An 18883-nucleotide genomic window follows, 5' to 3' on the forward strand; every position below is an offset into this window, starting at 1 on the left:
TGCCCAGGGAGGTCATGGGTTCTCCCTCTCTGGAGACATTTAAATCCCACCTGGACATTTCCCTGTGTAATCTGCTCAAGGTGACCCTGCCTTGGCAGAGGGGTTGGGCTGGGTGATCTCCAGGTGTTCCTTCCAGCCTCAACAACACTCACTCTTGTGAAAAATAGTTCCCAAACTCTTCAAAGTCTGTATGCAATTACTTTGCTGCTGCCAGCTCTTGAGTTTTGAAAAAAAACCCTGCGTTTCTATTTAACCAAAATAAACGTGAATGTGGCGTTATCTGCTAGTCACAGTTTCTCCCGACTTGCAGAAGAAAAAAAATATTGCTGTGAGGGACACACAATGCTTTCTTGTGCAAATAGAGCCTGTTTTTTTCCTTCTTCTCTCATGTTCTTCTATTACTAATTCAAAATGAGTGTGTTGGGTGGGATATTTTTTTACAGGAGTGCATATCTTTGCATGCTAAACAGTGTATACTGTACAATTCCTCTGGTACGTACAGAGATGCAGGCTAAAGAGAAAACAATCAAAACCATTATAAATGTAAAATCAGCCTAAATATATTTTCTTCTCCTCCTAGAAGTTATTACCCCCTTTTTTTTTAAATACCAAAATTCTGCTTGCTCTCTGTGGCAAGCTACTGGAGACCTCTCCAAAACAAAGGATAACAAAGGTCTGAATTCCTAGCATACACACCAAGAGGGAGGAAGATGCAATATATGTTCCTTGGGACAAATTAGGTTGTCCCAGCACCCTGTTTCCTCTCTGGAAGTAGCAGAAGAGAGTAATTTGATCATGTCTATCTGGATAAAGAATTTTCTGCTGTAAGTAGACCAGATATTGTCCCAGGTGTTCTCTGTACTGAACATTTGTGTTACTACACAACAAACAGGGAAGTCAGGGCTGTTCCTGGAGCAATGGGATCTCAGCTCTGTCAGGGAAGGGACTGTGTAGGTAAGGGCCGTGCGTGGCCAAATCAGGTTTAGCACACAAAAAGGGAACATGTGAGCTCTGTGAAGGACAGTCAATTTGAGAATAAGAAAAATGCAACAATAATAAAAAAAAAATGTTTATTATCTTGCAAAATTACCCAGAAGGGTGAAGCTTGGCCTCTTCAGAGGACTGGACAGTTTTAAACTGTGCAGTACTGAAGGACCTGGAGGTAAACAGGGAACTCTGAGTACTGAGGTGTTTCCAAGTCGGTAAGAACACTTCCCCCCGCCCAGGAGAGCTGTAAGGTTAGGCGGAGATTCCGTGGAAGGGAAGAGCTCAGAGGAAGTATTGAGGAAAAAGGGCTTGGAATGAAAGTCTTATCATTGCCTATCAGTTTCTGCTCCGTTTGGAAAGCAGGGGTATTGATGAATTGGCTAAAGACCCACCCACAAGGGAAGTCAAATGAGGTGCCAACCAAACAAGGTGATATTTCCCTGTAATACAAAGAGTTGCCTGTGTTGTTGATATTTATTCCCAAGAGGTGCCCTGGATTTCTGCTAGTCTGGGTTTCTAGAAAACACGTACAACAGTTAGATGAGGAACGTGCTCCAGAGCTTCCCCTTCGGGTATAAATAATGGATGCACAAGCTGTTACATTTTAAATCCCAGGAGAATTTTAAGGTGGTGTCTGGCTCACAGCTGGAAAGAAAATAATCTGCCTGTGTTTTTGCAGGCTTGCTTTGCCACAGCCCTGTCCTCTTCTGCATGGCACACGGTGGCCTTTCCTGTGGCCTCTTTCACCTGCAGATGTGATGAGCTGTCCAGAGAGTGGCCGAGAAACTGGTGGCACAGGGATCTGGGCAAGGACCAGCATCCATGGAGCACTGGGCATGAGCAGAGCACCCCCAGGCTTCTGGAGGCTCAGGGATGCAGTGAGCAATAGCCTTGAGATATGACTCAGCTTGTGCAACTTGTTTAAAATGCATGGTTGGGAAAACACGGCACAACAAAGAGGTGCTCAGAAGCAAGGAGGAAGAGGGAAGGATAAAAGCTTGGTCTCAGGGGGCGTGTAGCAGCTGGGAGTCCAGTCAGCAAGCCGAGGGAAATTCCAAGCAGGCATTTTCAGGCGAAAGGCAAAGGTGGTTGTGCGATTGGTGCAGCAGGAGAGCTTCTGAAGGAGCTTGTGCTTACAGGCAGTGCACGCCGAAACAGGCTCTCTGAGTTAACAGGGAACAACAGGCAGGATTTCTGGGGAGGCAGGAGGAACCACCACTGTCTCTGCTCGGAGCTTGCAGCAGCACTGTCCCGCTTCCCTTGGGACAAACCAGCACCACAAGGTGCACCCAGGGCAGCTCGAGGCTGGCAGAGGGGTTGGGGCACTCAGCGAGCACCGGGATCTGCTCCTGCTGTCACTTCCCTGCTGGAAACTGGGCCGAGTGATGCACAGCAGGAGACTTCCACACCACACCACACCACACCACACCACACCACACCACACCACACCACAGTGATGAAACCGCTGTGGTCCTTACGGGCCACAGTCACCCCACAGCTCCTGGGTGTTCTTGGCTACGGGAAGCACAACTCCACTGGAGCGACTGTCAGTTTTGTGGCTGTCAGTGATTGTCCAGACAGGTTCAGTGCCAGCTGGAATGGTTGGTAGCATGCCTCCAAAGGCACTTGGATAAGCTTCCCGCACTGCAGGGTAATTGTTGGACAGCGCCAGAGCTCGAGGCAGCCCTGTGAGGAGTGGCTGAGGGAGCAGGGGGTGTTCAGCCTGGAGAAAAGGAGGCTCAGGGATGACCTTATTGCCCTCTACAACCATCTGAAAGGAGCCAGGTGGGGTCTGGTCTCTTCTCCCAGGGAACCAGCCACAGGATACGAGGACATGGCCTCAAGCTTCACCAGGGGAGGTTGAGGTTGGACATTCGGGGGAATGTCTGCACAGAAGGGTTGATCAAGCATTGGGATGGGCCACCCGGCCTCAGTGACTGGGCGATTCTGTGACCCCCGGGACGCACCGGCCGGGAGCGGCCCCGCGGCGCCCGCGCCCTCCGCAGCACCACCAGCCAGCCGCGGGGGGGCGCCAGCTACGCGCCCGGCTGGGGGGCGGGACAGCACGTTCACCGCGTTCATAGGTCATTTGAACTTGACTGATGGCTCTCTTGTCCAATCGCCGTGGAGCAGCGGGGCAGGGCGCGGGCGGGGCGAGCGGGGCGCGGGGGGTGTGTGTGATTGGCAGCAGCGGCAGCCAATGGGCGGGCGGGGCAGGGGGCGGGGGGCGGGCCCGCGGGGCCCGGGGGCGGACAATGAGGGCGCCGCGGGGAGGCGGCGGCGGCTGGAAGATGGCGGCGGGCGGAGGCAGCGCGGGGCGGCCCTGCGCGGCGTGGCTGCTGATCGCCGCCGCCCTCAGCGCCGGTGAGTCAGGGGCCGAGGGAGGGCCGGCCGCCGGTGTGCCCTTTAACGCCGCTCCCGGGGCTGAGGGCGGTTCCGCGGGCAGGGCACGGCTCTGCCGCTCGCTGCCCACCCGGTTTGGAGCCGGGTCGGCGGCGGCCGGGGACCCCCGTCCCCGCCGGGGGAAGGGTCGGTGTGCCGGGGACAAAGCCTCTGGGAGCCGGCGTGGGCAGGGCAGGGGTGCCGCGGTGCCGGGGCAGTGATGCGCGGCGGCCCCGTGTTAGCGCCGGTTCAGAATCCATTAGCTTGGAAAAGATCCCCGAGATCATCGAGCCCAAGCTGGGACCGAGCACCGCCGTGGGTTCTTCGCTCCAGGGACGCGGGTGGCGTTTGTTGGGAGAGCCACGGGGTGACCGAGGAATGGGAACGCTGGGGTTGTGGTAAATGGCTTGATTCGGTCAGTGGTGAAGTATTTGGGTGGAGGGGGAATTGTGTCAGTCAGATGATGCACTTACGACTCGTAAGGTGGAGTAAGTGCAGAATGGCAGAATGGGTTGAATTGGAAGGGACCACAGTGGGGTCATCTTAGAGCACATGGCACAGGATTGCATCCAGATGGTTCTGGAATATTTCCAGCGAGAAGTACAAGGCTATGGAGCTGTAGGAATGGCAGGAGTGATGCTTCACTCCGCTGTGGCTTGTGTTCTCAGAGGGTTCCACACCTCACTTGGACTCGAGAAGTTACACGCATTTCCCACACCAGCTCACTGTGTGTAGATGCCGGGCATGGACAGTGAGGGAATATCCAGTGTTATACACCCCACATACCCAGTGATGGATACTTTGGGCTGGCAGTACTTGCTTAGTGGGTAAAACTTTGTGAAGTATTTCAGTAGGAGACCTTTAGAAGCCTGATGCCTCCTCGGTTCATTTGTCTGGAAAACTGTGTAAAACCGTAAGTCTGTCTGGGAAGAGGTTTGTTAAGAAACTGTGCTGAGTGGTAAGGAACTCAAAATTTATTTCATATAATTTTAGAATGGTTTGGGTTGGAACAAATCTTAAAGATAATCTTGTTCCAATCCCATTGCCATGGGCAGGGACATCTTCCACTAGACCAGATTGCTCAGAGCCCCATCCATCCTGACCTTGAACACTTCCAGGGATGGAGCATCCACAGGTTCCCTGGTCAACCTATCCCAGTGCTTCCCTACCCTCACAGCGAAGAACTTCCTTCTAATATCTAATTCCTACTATTAATCCTCTTCCTAAATCTACTCCCAAAGAGCATTGTTTGCATTTGTTTAAGATGACTGCATTTTGCAATAAAGAAGTAGAGATTGCTAAGGCTTCCTGTGTATCTTCAGAGACAGACTTAGTATTTGGGATTAAGTAGGTAGATGTGAAATATGCATATATTACAGTAAAACTGAGATCTTTGGAAATACATATGGAGGCAAGAGAAGAAGGAAACATATTTCCCCTGACCACAACAAAAGGTACAGCTACAGTAATGCTGTGGGTAGGTGGGAATAGTAGATTATTGTAGAAGGTCTGAATTTAGTCCTGTGTTGGCTTCTTCTCTCCTTGCACATCATTAATCCTCCTGTCTGCTGTGAAAAGCAAGGTTTACATCTCTACATGGGAATAAGTGATCAGAGTGCAGGCTCTTCACCTCTTTCACATACCCAAAGGAATTTGATTATGGGAAGGAAAAGATGACCTTTCCCTGAGTTTGGGGTGCTGAGGAGTCCTGGGTGATCAGGGCTGTGCATTTCTTCTTGCCTGTGTCATTCAGGCTCCTGATGTTTTTTCAAGGGCCCTCTTCCCATCCCCTTTCCCCATGCTGGATTTTCCCCTCGTGAGAGGGTTGGGAAGCAAAACCTGCCTTTTTTGGCAGGGGCCGGAGTGGTGTTTGCAGAGGGCTGTGCTGCTCCCTGGCTCCGATGTGGCGTGGGGCTGGGTGATGTGCTGCACACGTGGCTGCCGTGCCTTGTGCCTGCTCTTCTCCCTGCTCATATGCTCCGTGGCAGGTCTGCTCCTGTGGCCAATAACCTGCAGTGAGACAGAAATATTGCTTAGGGTGCTGTGCTGTGCAGGCCCCATTAAACACCACAGCCTGCTCTGCAAAGCCTGGATGTTTCACAGATAACAGTTCCAGGCTTATTTTCATATGTGCCCCTGCATGTGTGGGTTAGGAGTTCATCTTGCTTCTTTATGCTCAGTCATCTGAAAACCCCGTTGCTGCGTTTGCTTGTAAGAATGAAGGATAATTGTCAAATGTGCTATCTGTGATTCTGGGGACATTTTGTAGCATAAGTAGTTAATCTACATGTAATCTCTTCTGTGCATGAGTGAGCCTGGAAAAACCAGCCAAGGGTATCAAGAAAATGGAGTATTTTGCAATTGTGCATTTGTAAGCCATGTAATTATGACTTAAAGTGGTATCCTGCCTGTGTTTGACATGAGGGTGGTGCCTGATTACTCCTGATAGTCTCAAAAAATGTTTAGATATTAATGGAAAGAATAATGGTGATTTTTGTTTTTATTATTCTTTTTGATACCAACAAAGCTTGATCATTTTTGAAATTTATTTTCTCCTACTACCCCTTTTATACACACTCGTACAAGTGCACGTGGGCACGTACACGTGGGTCAGTAACAAGCAGAGTATTGAGATGTTAAATAGCTCGAGTGCCTGTTACTGCTTGGAGCTCACCAGCCCATTTCAGTTGCTGCTTGAAATGTTTCCTGAAAATAACAGTGTAAGTCAGGGTTGCAATGCTCACTTCGTGCCTGTGCCAGGTTTAGTCAGAATTCCTGTAGTCACCCCTGTCAGAAGCTGTTAGTCCTTTTAAGCTCAGCCCACTGATGCTGCAGGTAGGAAAACTGCCTTGCCTGCACTGCTCAGTGGGTTCTGCAAAGGCAAAAGCTGGATAAATTCTCAGCTCACCTTGCTTGCAGCAGCAGCAAAAAGTTCTTGAATATGTTGAAAAGTCTGTACCTTAATGTTTTGGTGATAAAATGAGGTGAAATGGACAGATGCTTCTTGGCCCCAGCCATCCAACAGTCTCAGTCTCTGACAATTACTTGTGTAAGTACTAGCATGCATGGCTGTGTTGCTTGTTATCTGAATTAAAATTAATTGTATTAAACAGCAATTCTACTGCCTGTCTGTGGACCCATCTTGTCCTGACTAGTGCTGGATATATTGTCTCCCATACAGAGTTGAGATGGAAGATCAAAAAAATGAAAGCTAGTATTGTCTTGTACTGTTTGTCTTGAAAGATTTTAGTCTGAGTAGTTTCTAAAGACTTACTGTTTTCCTGGAGAAGTGCCATGTAGATCATCATCAGGTCATCTATCCAAAGTTCATTATTAGCACCTGTAGTGGGAGTTCTCCAACTGTGATATGATGTGATGTTGGTTTGATCATGTATGGCATACATTGCTTGTTCTACTGCCTGCATGTAATTAACAAAATAAACAGCCTGGTATGCAAGAAAATACATTTTTTGAACTAGTGATTGCTAACTCAGGATATCCTGGGAATACATCAGAAAGCTGGAAGCTCTGTGTGTGAAAACATTAACATCCTTATGGCATATATCCTTTTTTTTTTTTTTTTTTTTTTGGTTGGTGTGTGTGGTTTGCTCGTCTGTATTATTTTAGTGGTCTGGGTTAGTGGCACCCCACAAGAAGTGATTAGCACAATGGAGAGGATGTGAATATCTTGTGTAAGAGAAGGCTGTGCCAGGAGAGGACAAGAACTTTTGAACTGGCTTTACTGCCAGCAAAGAGACTTGGGGAACTCTAACTGGAGTGATTCACCGTTATCTCTAACAGCAGTCGTGAAAAAGCAAGTGTTTACTCAGATTAGTGTTTAGCAGTAAGCAGTACCCATAGCACAGAAGATGTGGCAATGCATCCTAAGGCAGGGTTAACAGGATTTTTTTGCTGAGCAGGTTGAAAGAAAGTTTTTCCTTACAATCTCTTTTATCTTTAAAGGGCCATTCTGTTACTTGTCCTGAATAAGGTTTTTTTTTAAAAAAAATTGAAAAAGTTTATATCAAATAAATGTATTGATACTAATCTGGGACAGAATTAATTTAACATAACCATTTTTTGCACTGGTTACTTGTTTTGCATTGGCTTACACACCCCAAGGCCTTTTTTGTTTGTCACCCCTCCCTGACAGCAGATGGGCTGGGGGTGCATGAGGAGTTGGGAGGGCACCACAGAAGTCATGGTCAGCAATGAAAGCTGGGAAAAGAAGGGAATTACAGCATTTGGAATTACAGCATTTGTCTTCCAAGTCACTGTTATGTCTAACAGAGCCCTGTTTTCCTGGACATGGTGAACGCCTGCCTGCTGATGGAAGCAGTGGGTGATGGCTCGTGCTTTCCCTTGTAAACTGTTTTAATCTCAACCCTTGAGTTTTTTAACTTTTTAACTTCCACTTCTCTCCCTGATTGCACTGTGCAGAGCTGAGCTGCCTGCTGGGCTTAGCCCACAGTCCTTGTATATTGTTCCCTTTGGCTGCTGTGCATTTCAGCTCCTGCATTTTTATGTATCTGTGGTGTTGGCACTTTCCACTCGGTGCTGCTGCTAGGTTTTGGCTTAAAGTGCATAAGGAAAACTGGAATGCTGTGGTTGTTCTTGTGAGCTCTCTTTCCTCCAACCCTGCAGAAGAAGATGCTTTGTGGTACATTCACTGATGCTTTACACACATGGTATTAAGGGGCACGAAGGGAACTTGCCTGGAAACACTCAAAGCAAATTGAGATTCTGATCCTTAAGGGAGGGTTAAACTCTGGGCAGTGTAGCAGTTGTCAGTGGTTGGTGGCACTTTCAGTTCATGAGATGGAGTTAAATCAGGGCAGGTCATCTCCAGGTGGGTGAAATGGCCATTGCTGGAGGCGTTTACAGTTGGCTGCAAGCCACCTGTTATTCAGTAACTTGTTTTTGTAATGTGTGCAAGTGAAAGGTGGTGAACAGGGCTCCCACTTGGTAATAAATTCCATAAAGTTGGATGTGCAGCAGGAGTTTTGAAATCTGACTGGTTTCTATGTCTTGAAGTGTTCAGATCAAGGTCTGGCAGGATCTTCATTGATGGAAGGCACTGCTCCAAGCCAAGGGATGGCTCTGGAAATCAGCACATGTGTAAACTGGGAAAGTGATGTAGTGTGCTACAAGGAGGGCCATAAATTTGTCACAGAAGAAGTGTTCTGAGAAAAACCAGCTGAATCAGCTCCTACTTGGTGCTTGCTAGCCCTCCTCAGTTGTACAAAACAGTATACAGTGGACTGGGCTAGGGTGTTGGTCTGGTTTGAAAGAAAACAATGGGGAAAGGGCTGTTTTGAACACAGATTAGTTCCTGATCAAATTCATCTTGTTGAGTGTGCATGTGAGCTATTTAAATTGGCACCACCACTGACAAATTCTTGTGGAACAATGCTTTGAAATATTTAGCTTGGGCTTCTCCTTTTGGTTTTGTGGTTGTGCTGCTGCAGGTTATAGCTGGTTACGACTTTGTTCAGCAGTTCAGTTAGCAAGTCAGTGTGAGATTGCTGCAAGCTTGGTGCCAGAGCTGGCTGCAGGTGTTCAGCAGTCCATGGATCAGTAAGGAATCTGGTCCTCCAAGGGCTTTGGATTGGCTTGAACTGCTGAAGTAAGTCTCTAGTCACACCAGAACAGATTGGCTGCATGAATACCCTATCAGCTGAGAAGGGTGATCACTTAGATGGTGTAATTTCATGTATCTTCTTGCTCAGTTAAATGGTAAGATTTTAAATAAAAGGCTTTAATTGAGTCTCTCTCTACAGGAAAAAATCCTGTGCTCACCTTTCAGGCTGGTGGAAATACCAATACTTGGCAAGAGTATTGGACATGATTCTGGTTCGGGAATGATGACAGGTGGGAGTGACTGTTCATGGAATGCTACTAATACCTTGGGTGGTTCAAAGTGCAGCTTTTGCAGATGTTTCTTGGTGTGCATAGACTGAGTTGGTTGCAGGTTTCTGGATTGATTACTGTTAAAGGGTCAGGAAAAGGGCAGCTTCCTTTGTCTGATATGTAGGCTTTGCACTGTATGTCTTAATGAAATTTGTGTATCCACCTCCTAAATTCTACTGCCTAGTTTGTTTAGGAAACTGGTAGTTCCCATGCTGCTAATGATGGATTTTGTCAAAAAGATGCTGCATGCCATCAGCAGTTGGCAACATGACTGGTATTTTTAACATAGTTTCACTCGAGATAGTGTTAATAACCAAAAAAAGAAAAAAGCCTGGAGGGAAGCTTTTGTTCCAGCCAGCAATATGTCAGTCTCTACCATCCACTCCATGGATTTGGGTTTTGCTGTTGTTTGGTTGTGGCTTTTTAGTCTACAACTTCTGATCCTTAATACTCTCATTTCCTTAGTAGTTGTGACAGTTTTAGTGGATTGCTATGGCAATTTTAGGAAATGCTTGTGATGGTGGGATGCTTTTTTTATTCCCTCTGCCATGTGTTGAGATGTTTACCCAGCTTCTCTCAGATCTTTAGTTAAGTAAGCTTCATTCCCTATTTGTGGGGAAAAAAACTGGTGTATTTCAAGGAGACTTTTCTGTCTTTCTGTAATCTCAGTTCCTGTTTTCTGGCATCTTTCCTTGTGCCCAGAAAATAATGTACTCTGTTTGTTAGTGACCCTGTTGGTATTGCAAGATTAGAGGTGGAGCAGCTGCCATCAGCTGTTCCAGTTACCCTTTGCACTTTGAAAAGCTTTACTTAACTTGTCCCCTTTGGGTTCTCCACTCTTTTGGTTTGGCTTTGTCAACATGAACTGTTTACTTGGATTTGAGCACTCTTAAACGTACTTGGGCATGGGAGGAAAACCACTTCAGGGCTGTTGAGCAGAAAAATGTGATGTGTGGTTTGGAAAGTACCTGAGCTGCTGGTTGGTGTACCAGCCTGCAGCATAGACAGGGAAGTATTGCTTTGTGGTCCCCAGGGAAAAGTACTAGAAGGTACTTGCCTCAAGACTAAGTATCTGCCCAAACCTGACATGTGACTGATGCTGTAATAGGAGCATGAAGCTGTGCAGCTACACTGCTTACTTGTTCATAGTTCTCAACACCTTTACAAGCATCTCTGTTTTATGAGATGAGAGAGTGATACAGCAGTGAAATTATTTCCTCAGGCCACATCTGTGACCTGTCTGGCAAGGGAGCTCAGGCATTTTTTGCTGTTTCTCATGCTTGTTCTTCATTTCTGGTTAAAGCATGGGCTTTGAAAGTAAATCTCAGCATAGGTTCTTTTTGCTGCTCCTTGGCAGAACAATGAGCAGCTCTGCATCATATGGAGGAGAACATGCCAAAAGCTGACCCTGAAGTGTGGGAGGAGAAAGAGATAACAAAGTCTGGGGACTCTGGAGATGTGTCTTTTAAGTCCTTGCAGAGTAGTTGCATGGAGGTATGGAGGGCTGAGATACATGGATGTTATTGTCTGGTTTGACAGTTTAGCCATAACTTGCTCAAGATTTCTCAGTGAAACTGCTTTCCTTTCACTTGGGGTGATGAGATGCTATTTTCTCCCTCATTGTCGAGTCAGGCAGAGCTTAGCTGAACGTGCAAAGAGGCCAGGAGAAAGTGAACGTTGTGTTAGCAGATGCTTGTCTCTGCTTGGGGGATGAAGGTTTCCAGCAGCATGGTGACAGGAGGTGGTAGGTGTTCATGGGCTGGGTGTCACAGCTGTGCTTTCTGATTCCTGGAGCTGCAGGATGCTGCAGGACTGGCTGTGTTACTGGAGACAGGAAGCTCTCTTTCCTGCAGCAGCCTGGGTTACTTGACAAGATTGGCAGCCTGGGGAGATGCTGTGGCAGCAGTGAAAAGGCTGTTCTGGTGAATTGGCATTTGAGAGTGAAATTTAACTCTTCTGTCCTCCTTCGAGGCAATGGAATTTAGTTTTTGTTGCTTTGAAACTTAGATGTCCAGATTGGTTGATGTGACTGTCTAGTCATCATTTCTGTAGCTGGTGTTGCTTTGTGTCCTGTGTAAATGTGTGGAGTGCAGACATAAAGGTCGTGGTGACAGGGGGGCTGCAGGGACAGTCTCCAGGAGGAGGGGCTGGACACATGTGGCTTCTTAATACCTGTGTGTTTTTCTCCTAATGAAGTACACCATGGTTTGCTCCTGGGTGGAACTGCTGCCATGGGTTCTACTTTTCTGTTTAGGCTAAATGATGCAAAGGAACTCTGTGTGGAAATTCTATCCAGCATCTGGGTGCTTTACCAGATCTTGTGCAGTTTCAGAGGAACGATTTTGGCATGTCTGCTGTCGATTAAGGCAGGAAAGCTAAGGTTTCTCCACCAGCTGTTTTATCCACAGTGAAGAAATGGCCTGTGGGGACATAAGTGCCTCTAGTTGCAGTTGGGGACTATAACTTTGTTCTGGTTTTCTGGGATGTTTTGTAGGGGTCTGGCTGCTATTGTTTCATGCTGATTGTACAGGGCAACTGCTTTGTGGGAGAAAGAGCTACATGCCATGCAGTCTTAGTTGAGAATGCTGTCAACAGGAGATGTTTCACAAGGCACTTGACATTGAGTAAGAGTATTTGTTAATGAAAGCACGGGTTCTCAAGTGTATATTGTTTTTTCGACTTTAGACCTTTAGTCATTAGAAAAAACCACATCCTCCTTTCTGATGTAACTTCTGGGCTGCTGGAGAGGCCAGAGTGAAGATAATGAAACACTGAATTTTCTGTCATTTTGTCAAGACCTTGCACGCATAAGCGACTTCATTTATAACTTGTATACACGCCTGTACTACCAGGTGTCTTAAAGATAAGCAAAGCAAATTGCTTGTGTTAATTAATAAACTGATGATTAGCCATTTCAAGAAGAGGGGAGTAACACTCTTCCTGGTGTAAGATGGGAACGGTAGCAGCTATAAGCATCCAGTATTTAGCAGTGTGATGAAAGTTTCCATGTGGGCTGTGTTTGTGCTGGTGGAAATAAGATGCCTGTGATTACAGCGTTAGCTGTTTGCGTTCTTGGTTTGTTAGGTCTTCTAGTGATCAAACTGAGCTGAATCCAGGGGAATTGAGTTTATTTTGGTGTGTTCACAGTCTTAATTAACAGAACGTTTTCATTGGATCCAAGATCTCAGTAGAAACAGTGGTCTGCAAAGAAATTTTAATTATCTATGTGTTAATTAGTGTAAAACTTCAGTGCACAGAAGAATTTCTTTGTGGTATGCTACCAAACCAAATGGTCAGCCATATTTCTACATAAAAAATGTGGAATAAAAACAATTTTGCCCAAAATATTTTTAAAAAAAATCACTATGAGGCCAGTGTAAACAACCAGGGGGTACAAGTAAAAGTAGGAAAAGATGACTTCAGTTTTAAAAGGTGTTGATCTCTGAGCACTGGCAGCTTAGGCACTGTTGGATTCATACAGATGCAGTTACCACATGCTTTGGAGGGCTCAAAGGAAGTGAAAGGATTTTGCAGGTTTTGAGCAGATCCTCCCAAGCCTGAGGGACAGCATTTAGGAGGAGGTGCTACAGTTTGGATTTGAAAAGTTTTGGACGAGTCCAATACTACAGTGTGGTTGGGGACAAGAGTCTCTTCATACTGAAACAGGGATGGGTGCTTGGTGTCATTTCCACTTCATGGAAGGAAGCAGTGATCTTGCATATGCGGTGTCCCCCTCTTCTTCCTCGTGTCACCCTTGGAGCAGCTTGGTTACCAGGAACTGCAGTACTTACTGGTCTGTTACTGTCTATTGGGGCACACGAGACAGAGAATATTTTGGACCTGATTAGCATAAGAGATCTGATAATGGGAATGACTTGGCAAGAACAAACAGAGCTTTGAAGACTGAATCGAGACTGGCTGACAGGAAAGAAGATTGAATCAACTTCTGCAAGCAAGAGATGTTGCAAAGTATATAAGTTTGTTTGTGATGATCAACCCAATCATTGTAGTAAAAAAATTACTAGCCTTCCTAAAATAGTATCTAAGCATATGTAGTCCACAGTAAATTCAGATTTTCATCACCAGTCAGTCTTCCCCATCTCTCATCATCACGAATAACTTCCATCTGTCCAGAGCAAAAAGGACATCACAATGATGAAGGCCAAGGTACAAACTGGAGGTTTTAGTCTGGTGTCATATGAACTGGTGACTGGAAAATTTGAAATACTCTGCCTTGACCTGGGAAGAGTTCAAAGTCAGAGGTGCTGCACAGGTGTTGAGTTGGACAGACAAGTGGCAGGTCCATGGTGGCAAAAGCAGTTGTGGAGGGCTCTAAGCTCTGCTCTAGTCCCATTTAGTGTGAGCTGACAACTTAATCTGACATCTTTGTCAATGCTGAGGCTGTTCTTTGAACATAAGGAGACAGATCCTGAGCAGAGACACAGATCTGAGCAGTCAGTGCAGTGATGGAGCTTGAACTTGTTTTGCAGATGAGATCTCTGAGGTGAGATACTGAGGAAAGAGAGACCTGAGAATAGAGAGAGCGTTGATGAAGAATCCATGATGAAGATCCATGATGGAAAAATAAGAAAAGATTAGTAAGCAAGGTTAGTAAGTTAGTAAGAATATGAGTGTCTTATCCTATTTCAAGAGCAGGAGGATTGTCTGGAAAGGAACATGTGGATGGAGAGTTTTCATTGCAGTGTGGGGGTTGAAAGTGGAGCTGGAGAAAGTTACTGTAGTTGGAGTAAAACTGCTCAAACAGCACTAGAGATTTAAAAGAAATGGCTGAAGAGACACAGGTGGGTTTTTTTTTTCAAATTATTTGGATGATAGGTGAGAAAATTAGAACCATTTTTGTGCAGAAAAGAATAAAAGCAGTTGAAGGCTGGATGAGATGTTCAGAAGGAAATACTGCAGCTACAGGCAGTTGGACAGGGTGATAGGATCAAGGAGGATGCATGGGAGAAGAGCAAATGTTTAATTTTGCCCTCTGTACCTTGCTGACCTTCCCTTCCTAAAGCATTCTTCTCTCTGACAGTTTCCTGTGATCATTTTTTCCTCTTGAGAGGAACTAAGGCTGAGTAAGCTTGAGGAATAGAGCAGTGTGTAAGTGTGACTGAAATGACTCAAAATTCAGCTTTCTCCAACTGGAATGTTTAAATAGGTGTAGGAGCTGGAAGGTGGATGTAATCCTGGTAAATGTGGAAAGAGGAGGAAAAGAGCTAGAGCTGGAGATGATCCATGTGGATTTTATTATGACAGAGGAGGCCAAAGAGTTCAAGGTAGTGGGAACAGCCACCGTATGAGTAAAAGTATGGGATTAGAGGGCTGAGGGTGAACAACTGACAAATCTTGTGGCCTCTCTACCAAACAGGTTATGATTTAAGGAGCCTGTGTCTCATGCTGTAAGGCAACAGAAGCAGGAAAAATATTTTTGAAGCAGTGAAAGAGGCAGAGGGGAGAAAATCAGCAAAGAAGAACATTAAATTGAGCCAAAAATAGGACAGATGAAAATTAAAAGTTGATAACTTGATAGAAATATCTGCACAGGATTATGTAGTTCCTTCCTTCCCAGGCTAGGGAAGAAGCAGGGAGAAGTCCTTTTTTTCCTTTTGATTTTTTGCTTCACTACAGTTCTAGTGAGTTAGAACAGTGACTTCTTTAGATTAGGCAGATCTGTGCTACCCACTGCCTGTGTGTGGCAAGGGCTTCTCTGTACCATGTACAATCAGACAATGTCTGTGCAGACTCTTTTCTTCCTACACGAATACTGAGGGCATCTTGCTTATTTTATGCTTGAAAGGGAGGTTTGTTTTGTGGTTTGGGCTTACTACAATGGATTTGATTTGATTTTATTTTTCTTTTCTACACCATTAGCCGGAAAAAATACATAAAGCACAGCAGCTCTCAGTTCATTTAATTTGATTGCTAGAAGTCTTTGTATGTTCCAAATAAATATTTGGTAGTTGTTTTACAAAAGAATAGTTTTTGGCCCATAGTCAGAGTATGTACAAGAGAAAGGAAGCTCTGATAGAACCTCATGATGAAAATTCACCACCCCTACTCCCAACCCCCCTTGGGGCACTTTTTCTCTTGGAAATGAGAACAGTGATGACAGGAGAATCTGAGGTATCAAGACATAACCTGATGGGACTGAGGAGTTTGTGAATTTTGGAAGTGATCAGTGTGGACTCTGAACAGCAGAATTAATGAATGGTGGTTTCTTCTGCTTTTGGTTATTGTAATTTCTGTGATGTGCTCACTTCTCCCACCCCTGCTTGCATGCCCATTCTGTCAGATGTTTGCTGTCCAACTTCTGAAGGCTGCTGAGCTGGTTGCTCTCACTGACTGAAAACTCAAACCTCACAATTTAAGGACAAATGTAGGTGGGTATAGGTGATGATGAGAGAGACGGGGAGACTGACTGGTGGTCAGAATCCAAATTTACTGTGGGCTACATATGCTTATACACTATCTAGGAAGACTAGTAACTTTTTATTACAGTGATTGGGTTAATCATCGCATAAATGAACTTACACGTTTGGCAACATCTCTTGCTTGCAGAAGTTGATTCAATCTTCCTGTCAGCCAGTCTTGATTCAATCTTCTTGTAGTCTTCAAAGCTCTGTTCTTGCCAAAGCATCCTGATTATCAAGGCTTTTATGCTAATCAGGTCCAATGTACAGGTGGGTTTTTCTTTTCTTTCTTTTTATCTGAACAGTCTTCGACTTGCATCTTTCTGTTTTGTCTACCTACTTCGAGCTACTTTATTCAAAGCTGAGAAACAAATCAGCTGAGGTACTGATGGAGCAGGAAGGTTTGTTCTCCTGTTCTAACAACGGGATTTAAGGTACTGGAGCCTAGAAACATAAAATCCTATGAACAGAAGTAGATTGCTGTTACCATCTCTATGCTGAAAATCATGGTTTAATAAAAACTAAAACTTGTATTTGAGGTACCAGGAACACAATTACATGTGCACCCACCCACACTGACTTGACAAGATTTTTACTTTCACGTGCATGTGACATGAATGCTGAACAGACATTCTCTTGTGATGTCACAAGATCAGGCTTTGTTCTTCTACACAAACCTGAATGAATGTAGAGATGTATCTGCTTAAATCTGGATAAGGATAGTGCATTGGTAGTTTAGAAGGTTCCAGATAAAGAATATCTTCAACATATTTTCCGAATCATGATGACTGTTACTTACTTGTTAGGAAAACTACCAGTAAAAGCACAACATTAACCTTGATTGCTTTACATTTGGGGAGTGGTTGTGGTCTGCTTGCTGTTTTCACTATGCATAAGGTAGAAAAAAATTAAATTACTCTCATGCTTCTAAACTATATCCGAGTAATTGTTTGTGAGGCCTTGCACATACAGACCTTGGAGCCATGGCAGAGAGCAGGAGTAAATGGCATAGCTGAGAGCAAGAGAAGTTTGCTCCTCAGCTTTCTGGAGGTGAGCCTTTGTTTTACATACAGCTAGGAAAATCTGGAGATATGAAACAAGATGTGTACCAGAGAGGAAACTGAGTAATAGTTGGGCCAAGTTATTAGGCTTAATTATTACAATGCCTGCTATCAGCTGGTACGAAAAAGTATTAAACTCATCCTTTGCACCATAGAATTGACTTCCACAAAGTGCTGTAGAGGAAACATCTGTGAGTGGAAAACATCCTGTCACAGATAATACAAGGAAGGAGAAGTGCATATACTTGGCCTGCTCTGTAGTTGTTTGATTGGAGGTATAATGCAATGTCTGTGCAATCACCCAGTGCAGGAGTTATTGATGCCTCTTCTCTTCTGCCCTTCTAGGCAGTGTAATGTGAACTTCCTCATTCTCAAAGCAGCACTGATGTGTCTTGTTCTCCTTTCTTCTCTCTGCCTTTCCCATGCAGTCCAAGTATCAGCAGTAGAGGTCAACACCCCGGAGGAGATGTTTGTGGAGAACGGGACGGACGCAAAGCTCCCATGCACATTCACATCCGTAGAAGTGATCAGCAGTGCAGCATCTGTCTCCTGGAGCTTTCAGCCAGAGGGAGCAGCCACTCGTATCTCAGTAAGCAATGGCTGGAGAGGAGCAGACCTGGGAGGGAGGCTGGCATGGTTGAGCTGTGGTCTTCCAGTTGGTTCTAAGGAGCAAGCAGATATGGATTGCACCCTCATTCGAGTGCCTTATCTCCATCACTGTGATTTTAAGGGGCTTTTTTAGTATGAAAATATTTTTTGTATGAAAATACTGCAGTCTGCTGGATCTCTGCCAAGACTGGAGTGGTCAGTGACCACAGAATACATAAGTTGGTAACATTACTCTATTAGTCTTAGAAGAGGGATGTTGATATGGAAGCTGTATGTATGAAGTAGATGAGCATCTAGGAATCTTGTAAATCCTCTATCTTTTTGCATTTGACTGAATATAGCAGTCACAGAATTTGAATTACCACTGTAATTGCAGTGTTACATTGTGTATTGTGCATGTTGTTTATTTTGCTTGTGTACTGTATAGCCTCTCTTTGAAAGGGTTTAAAGTAAGACCAGTCTCCCTGGTTTCAGAACACAATTGAATAGCTCAAATAAGCAGTTACATCCTCATATTATAGTTACTTGACAAGTGAAAAATCAGGCTAGCAAGGAACTTAGGCAAATAATAGTTGTCATTGCTCAGTTCCTGTATGTTGGGCCCAAGGGGGCTCAGATCCTTTGGATGTAAATCTTCAAATAAATGGCTTTGGTAGGTTGATAGCGGTCTTCTTCCTCTTATTCCTCAGACACTTCTGCTTCTTTCTTGTTCCTTGTCCTGAGTGAGAATTTAGAGGAAGCAGAACAAGGAACTCTGTGACACCTTTGAAAATGTGGGGACAGCAGGTTGCTCAGCCTGTTTGTGTTTGTCTCCTTCCCTCTGCTGCAGACATGAGCTCAGTTAAACTCTGGGAGCTCTTCAATGCTCAGAACAGAGATGGTCAAAACCAGTGTGTGAGCATCTTGCTCAGTATATGGAGCTCTGAAGAACAAGCTTCTGAATTCTCAGTGAAATAAATATTTATTTTTGAAGAGAGAGCTCTTCCCATTGGGAATCCAAAGCAGGAGTTGAGAAGTTAGGGAAGTAGGGCATATTTCCTGCCAGTGCTGAACAGGATGGGTGAAGAGAAGCCATCTGTTGGTGTGTTTTCCGCTCCCCCTATATCCTGTTTTGCCATTCCCTTTCTGCATCACTGTTCAGTTGTAGGAATACAGCTTCAGCACATAGCATTGTTTTTGGAATTGAAGTCAGTTCAGATGTTCCACCTGGATGTAGCTGTCAGCACAACTGAAAGAAATGCACATTATCTTTGAGCAGCAGTGACCCAGCACAATTTGATGTTAATTCCCTGTTTCTTTTGGGAGTCTGGGGAAGGTGTAGAGGGGATGTTTGTTTATGAGCCCAAGTCACGGCATTGCATAGCTTGGTGGGTGTGAATTTGAAAGACTGATCTCATGATCAGCTTATGTCAGAGGTAAGCCCATGCTTCTCTTGACAAGGATGGACCTGTTTCCCTTTAGAATCACACTGGCAATCTTGTGGCCGTGTGGTGAGGCTGACTCGACTGGGAGCTT

At 45.1% G+C, this 18883-nt stretch overlaps 1 protein-coding gene across 2 annotated transcripts in view; it reads left to right on the forward strand.

Moving 5' to 3' along the window:
• The first annotated feature begins 3242 nt into the window (after positions 1-3242).
• Positions 3243-18883, forward strand: part of MPZL1 (myelin protein zero like 1) — a 33536-nt gene continuing 17895 nt past the window's right edge. Inside the window, exons 1-2 of one of the 2 annotated variants that reach the window (XM_053970753.1) lie at positions 3243-3351; positions 17188-17348. In XM_053970753.1, the coding sequence (XP_053826728.1) occupies positions 3243-3351; positions 17188-17348 (270 nt within the window). Of the gene's footprint in view, positions 3352-3430; positions 3768-17187; positions 17349-18883 lie in introns of those variants that run through there. The other variant, XM_053970752.1, reaches the window with a different exon arrangement.

This window comes from Vidua macroura, chromosome 2, assembly GCF_024509145.1.
Source record: "Vidua macroura isolate BioBank_ID:100142 chromosome 2, ASM2450914v1, whole genome shotgun sequence".
Taxonomy (NCBI): Eukaryota; Metazoa; Chordata; class Aves; order Passeriformes; family Viduidae; genus Vidua; species Vidua macroura.